The sequence below is a fragment of the Theobroma umbraticum genome, unplaced genomic scaffold, assembly GCF_002168275.2.
Source record: "Theobroma umbraticum cultivar Fairchild unplaced genomic scaffold, ASM216827v3 scaffold_55.0, whole genome shotgun sequence".
Lineage (NCBI taxonomy): Eukaryota > Viridiplantae > Streptophyta > Magnoliopsida > Malvales > Malvaceae > Theobroma > Theobroma umbraticum.
Genome location: NW_018397270.1, coordinates 3,234,049 through 3,240,897, shown reverse-complemented (window position 1 = coordinate 3,240,897; position 6,849 = coordinate 3,234,049). Strand labels below are relative to the sequence as shown.

Sequence of the window (6,849 nt, the reverse complement as noted above, 5' to 3'; positions counted from 1 at the left end):
TTGTAAAGAAGATTAGCAAGAGCAAGCTCCACAGTTGCAATTCCCATATGTATTCCAGGACAGCCCCTTCTGCCAGCACCAAACGGTATAAGCTCAAAATCTAATCCTTTGTAATCAATAGAACTGTCAATGAATCTCTCAGGATAGAACTCTCCAAGGCTTTCCTAAGCTTCAGGATCTCTTCCTACAGCTCATGCATTGACAAAAACTAATGTTTTCGTAGGTGTTTCATACCCCCAATGTCACACTTCCTAATTGTTTCTCGTGACAATAATAACGGAGCTGCTGGTTGCAATCTGAACGTTTCATTTATCACGGCTTTAAGATATGATAAACCTTGAATATCATCTTCATTTACAAAACCATTGTTTCCGATCAAATTTCTGACTTTTCCTTGAACTTTCTTCATAGACCTAGGATTCTTCAATAGGAAGGTCATGGCCCAAATCACCATTGCCGCTAGTGTCAGTTCCCCCAACAAACATATTCTGCATAAAAGGGAAAAAATTGCATAAGGTTATACTCTTACTCTGAAGTTAGAAAATAAAAGATAATAATAAATAAGCAAGTAAATTTTATCTACAGCCCTAAACCTTTGAAGAATGTTTAATTTTCATCATTGACCCAAAACTTTCACATTAATTATTTGCAACCTTTTTAAATTATTTCAAGTCAATCCATCATTCCCTTAGTCAATGGTCATTAGATTCTTCACAAAATTTAACACATAAGTGCCACGTGTATTTGAATTGTTGATGAATTTAACCTCGTGGACATACACATGAGACTGTTGTGTCAAGTCGCACAAAGATTTCAGCAGTTGACTGATGGATTTGAGACAATTTAAAAACATTACCAATTGATAAACATGAAATTTTTAAGTCAATGATGAAAATGAATCATTCTTTAAAAGATCATAGATTGCAGATAATAGTTACTTCCCAAAAACAAAAGTAAATGTTTGAGTGAAGATTGAACCATTAGCACGGCTTTTATGTGATTAAAAATGAGATCAACTTGAAATGCGCAATCGTTCCGAATTTATAGTAAAACATCAATAATGTCCTCTTGTTTAGGTTTTGACCTATTGGGATCAAGACGTTCATTAATGAGTTCTTGATAGAATGCATCAAAATTTTTGAATTTTTTTTCAAGACGACCAAGTAATCCCAAGAGTCTATCAACCCAACTCATGAAAGGGAGATAGTCAGAAACGAAAAAGCTCCCCAACATGGCTTGAGTTTCATTAAGCAACCCATGGAATCTACTTCTTTCATTCCCTTCATCGTCATACCTCTTGCCGAAGGCTATTCTACAAGTTATTGTACTAGTAACATACATCAACAACTCACTCAAGTTGATTGGTTTCAAATCATCAGATGATTTGGATATTTTTTCAATCATACAAGAAATTTTGTCTTCACAAATCGGATGATAAAAAAACACTCTATTACGATTAAAGAGATGAACGATGCAAATTTTTCTAATCTCTCTCCAATAAGAATTATAAGGTGAAAAAGCCAAATCTAAAGCATTGTAAGACAACTTGTGCCGGCCAAGGAAACGGGGTCTGCTACAAAAATCAAGGTCATGAGTATGCAAGATGGCTTTGGCCATTTTTGCCTAAGAAAAAACTAGAGTTGGTCTTAAACCAAGTTCCAAACGCATTAAAGGACCATATTTTTGAGAAAGCTTCCAAAGATAATTATGAGGGGCTGGTGAACTAGTAAGCTGGAGTAAGTTACCGATGAAGGGAAGACCAAGGGGGCCTGGGGGGTTGTGTCTATGTTTTCTTAGAAAGAAGAGGATTAAGATAGGGAGAGCTAGAATAACAAAGAAAAGCAACAATCCCATTGTAAATTTGTGAATTTCTAATCTAGTAATTCACTCAAAACTTGTGAAAATCCAGAGGAAGGAGTCCCAAACTTAGGTCCACATATTTGACATTATTTTGGAGAAGGAAACGTTTTAAACTTTACTAGGAATCAATAGGCAGATTCATGCATGATACTAGAAGTCTACCATGCCAACCCTATATAAGCATACGCTTTGTTTGTATCGCTATCTTTACATTGCTAATTTCTATTTTTGCCAAAAATGGTAAAATGATATCAGTGGTTTCGATAAAGGAGATAAGAAAATAAGAATTCGCTAGATAAAGGATGAAATAGAGTGAGCTGGAGTTTCTATATACATCATGTATGTATGTCCATTTCTGGTTTATTTATGCTGACCCTAATGCTTGCACGTACTATTTTGGTAGGCTGCCACGTGATTACCGACTTGTTCAACATGCATTTGCTTCATGGTTCCACGGAAGCAAACATCTATACGTGTTGCCTTGTATGTCTATTGTCTAATCTATCATAGTCCTTGTATTACTATTTTGAACAAGTGTAATCTGTCATGCAGTGATGGATTTAAAATTTTATAAGAAATGTGATTAAAAAGTGATTATATAAAAATATGGATTAAATTAATAATTTAATTCAAAGTAAAAAATAATCATTTTTTAAATAAAATTAAATTATAATACAAAATTTCTAAAATTTGGATTTAAGAAAGATCGAAGCTAGGCCAATTAATGGTTTTAAACAATAAGTTAGATAGCTTATTACTATTCCAAGACAGATTACTTGGTTTGATTAAAGGTGGTGAAACTATATATCTCAAATTTTATACATATAATAGTAAAAAAATTAAAACTAAGAGCCAACACCTTGGGTCCACCCCTAATCTCATCTTAATATGTTTGAAAGTGCATAAATCAATGAATGTAATGAAGAAGTTATGTGTGTTTTACACCCTATGTGGATCCTGTTTATTCATACCCAAAACAGAGGCTACTTTCAGTAGCCATATACCTCTTTTCCTCAAAATTATAACAATTTATTAGCAAGGAATTAGTTGATTGCTAGGGTTCAACATCCCCAAATTGACGGTTGCTTAAAGTCAGTTTAGCTTCTTTATCATCTAGTAACAACTTATCTGTGAGGCTTAAAGACATGCACATCAATAATTGCTCAGAGCAGGAGTTCATATCACCTGAAATATAAGCTAGGCTTTTAAAAATTAGTGGAAAAAGAGCACAAAAGTTAATGATTATGGTGGGTGCTATTAGTGTTTTTCTTCTTCTTCTTCTATGGGTCCGAAATTAAGTAAAAGAACGTGCGTAGGGCTTTAATTTCTTCATGCAATGATTTTTGTTCTTTGCGTAATAATTAAACAAAGATAGTCAAAGACGAAAATCATGAAGAAATTTATCACTTGTTTTTAGTTTAAATTATTAAACCAACACCGCTCAATAAGATCTGGCTCTGATCTCTTAAACCAAATGTTTTATGCCTTAGGAACTCTATGCTAATCAAGTAATTGACTTGCAATTGCATTGCTGGTTTATTCGGCTTAATAAATTGCTTTTCAAAAGAAAAACATATTTTAAATATCTCTGACAAAATTTTCGTCAAACGATTAGTACTCGTTAATTTTATGCAATTGAGGGAGTGCAAAACAAGCAACTAGGTAACTGTAGGCTATGACTTTTGTGCATCAAATTAAGACAAAACTTGTTTATAAGAATTTCAATTTTTAATGTAAATTTGTTCCTTTTCTCATCGAAAAGATGTTTCATGTTTATGATACTTAAAAACATATTGACTGATCACTTGGGTTTATGTTGAAAAACAGACAAATTAAATTGCATCGAAATCTCTTCCATATTGTTCTTACATATGAAATCATTTGGGTATCAAACAAAAGAAAAATTATCACATTGAACTTAAACAAGTTTGTAATTTAGCGTTGTCAATAAATATCATATATAAAAGACTATACGATTACATTTAAAAACAAAAAACAAAAAACCCTCTTTGGTAAGTTTTAAATACTCAAAGTTGGCAAATTTCTCTACAACTAGAGAATTTTTCGAAAAAGCTCGTCTCTACAAGCCTTCCAAAAAAATCTCATCTTTGTAGTAATTCAAATAAAATTTTTTGTTTATAGTTAATTTTTAACTATCATATAATTTTTAATTTTCTATTAATTACTTGACCATATATACATACATGCATGCATATATATATATATATATATATATATATATTGAAAGATAAAATTTAAATTAATTATTTGAGTTAATAGAGTATTGGAATATAAAATTAGAATTATTTCAATGCTTTAGTGAAATCCTAATTAAATTCCTCACCTAGAAAAGTAAACCTGGAAATGTGACTCTTTGCATTCCTGAACAAAGTTCCATCATCGGATCAACTCAAATAACACATTTTATGTTTTAAATTTATTATTTTATAATATTTCTTTTATAAGTATGTCTTTTTAAAATTTTTATTTTTCTTTTTCTAATACATTAATCTAATATATTATCCATATGTTTTTTCATATATATTTTATTTTCATTCCTACCTTAATCGCTAATTGAACCAGATACAATGCAAGAAAGTCACGTGCAGGCAACATCTGCATGCCAACAAGGGGAATTCATCAAATAAAATTGATTGTCCTCTTAACCAACTATAGAGACATTGATAACATTCCCATTTTGGTCATGGAAAGCATAAACACGATTACAGCAAAAATCTGTGAATCCTCCTCTTCCTGGTGTTAATATCCTGACGGTGACTTCAGGATTGTCCCTTTCAATTGTTGATTTAGCTACTTGCCCATTCTTTCCCACCAATTCAGGCCATGTGAGTTTATGTCCTGCAAGAAAAAAAAATAATGTAAATATTTATTACAATTTATTGTAATATTTATTGTAAGTGAAGTTCAACTTGAATAATTTTTAATCTCAACAACTTCAATATATATATATATATATATATATATATATGATCCAAATGATTTCATGCTCTGTTTTCATTAATCCTCTCTTGCTTGATTCACAAAATTCAAAAGTAGCATAGAGCCAATCCAATTTCTTTCGTACATATTTTCAAAATTTTATTCATGACATGTTCTATTAACATAGCACATAACATTATCCATCTCATCTAATTCCCGCTTGCTAATCTCCTACATCCTTATTACAATTTACTAACAACTTTTAAGATCATTACTAATTATGTCAAAATATATTCTTTCATTTCGAAAGAATATGCGACATAAATAAGTTCATTACTATTTAACAAAATACCCCAGGCATAAAACGTTTTGCCATTTAGAATATTTGACATTCAAGTTGAAATGGCGGGAAATTCATATTCTTTTAAGAAAATGAAATCTTTTTTGCTTAAGATTTATTACTAACACTTGGACATTGACCTTGAAATACACTCAAAACACAATATGTAATTGATACACTCCAAACCATAGCAAGCAACCAAATAAGTTAGCCCTACATGCATTACCTGCTTCAAATCAAACATTAATCTTCCTAGCCACAAGGCAAAGAGCATTTTTTTTGTGCACAGTAACACCGGGCATCACATCAAAGTCCAAGTCATCCTTGTTCATCCCAACCGGCATTTCCCAATCAAATTTGTAAAGAAGATTAGCAAGAGCAAGCTCCACAGTTGCAATTCCCATGTGCATTCCAGGACAGCCCCTTCTGCCAGCACCAAACGGTATGAGCTCAAAATCTAGTCCTTTGTAATCAATAGAACTGCCAATGAATCTCTCAGGATAGAACTCTCCAGGGTTTTCCCAAGCTTCAGGATCTCTTCCTACAGCCCATGCATTGACAAAAACTAATGTTTTGGCAGGTATTTCATACCTGCCAATATCACACTTCCTAATTGTTTCTCGTGGCATTAATAACGGAACTGGTGGTTGTAATCTGAATGTTTCTTTTATCACAGCTTTAAGATATGGAAAACCTTGAATATCATCTTCATTTACAAAATTATTGTTTCCGATCAAATTTCTGATTTCCTCTTGAACTTTCTTCATAGACCTAGGATTTTTCATTAGGAAGGTCATGGCCCAAATCACTGTTGCAGCACCAGTGTCAGTTCCACCAACAAAGATATTCTGCATAAATAGGAAAAAATTGCATAAGGTTGTATTCTTAGAGTGAAGTTAGAAACAAATAAATACAACAAATAATCAAGTAAATTTTATCTACAACCCCATATCTTTTAAAAATGTTTAATTTTTATCTTTGACCTAAATCTTTCACATTAAATATATGCAACCTTTTTAAATTATTTCAAATCAATCCATCCTTCCATCAATCAATGGCTATTAGATTATGCACAGAATTTAACACATAAGTGCCATGTGCATGTGAATTGTTGATGGGTTTAGCCTTGTAGACATACACATGAGACTGATGTGTTAAATTGTACAAAGATTATAACAATTGACTGACGAAATGAGGACTTGAAACAATTTAAAAAATATTTAAATAGATAAATATGAAAATAATCATTTGTTAAAAGATCATAGATTGCAAATAATAGTTATTTCCGAAAAACCAAAGAAAATGTTTGAGTGAAGATCAAACCATTAACACAGCTTTTATGTGATCAAAAGTGAGATCAACTTGACATATGCGATCCTTTCAAATTTGTAGTAAAATATCAATAATATCTTCTTGCTCTGATTTTGACCTATTGGGGTCAAGATGTTCATCAATGAGTTCTTGATAAAATAAATCAAAATCTTTAAAACATTTTTCAAGACAACCGAGTAATCCCGAAAGTCTATCAACCCAACCCATGAAAGGGAGATAGTCAGTCACAAAAAAGCTCCCAAATATGGCTTGAGTTTCATTAAGCAACCCATGGAATCTACTTCTTTCACTACCCTCATCATCACATCTCTTGCCAAAGGCTATTCTACAAGTAATTGTACTAGTAACATACTTCAACAACTCACTCAAGTTGATTG

The 6,849-nt window shown here is 31.9% G+C and overlaps 1 protein-coding gene and 2 pseudogenes across 1 annotated transcript in view; all 3 read right to left on the bottom strand.

Annotated features, from left to right (window-relative positions):
- Positions 1-1,854, bottom strand: part of LOC110426459 (5-OH-xanthotoxin synthase-like) — a 1,975-nt pseudogene extending 121 nt beyond the window's left edge.
- Positions 1,855-4,496: 2,642 nt separating this feature from the next.
- LOC149526546 (inhibitor of trypsin and hageman factor pseudogene) lies at positions 4,497-5,192 on the bottom strand (annotated as a pseudogene).
- A 27-nt stretch (positions 5,193-5,219) lies between these two features.
- The window catches only part of LOC110426457 (cytochrome P450 83B1-like), a 2,158-nt gene continuing 528 nt past the window's right edge, over positions 5,220-6,849 (bottom strand). Inside the window, 2 exon segments of the mRNA XM_089785246.1 lie at positions 5,220-5,988; positions 6,464-6,849. The exon segment at positions 6,464-6,849 is cut by the window's right edge and continues 528 nt beyond it. Coding sequence (XP_089641372.1) covers positions 5,377-5,988; positions 6,464-6,849 — 998 coding nt within the window. The 3' untranslated portion in view covers positions 5,220-5,376.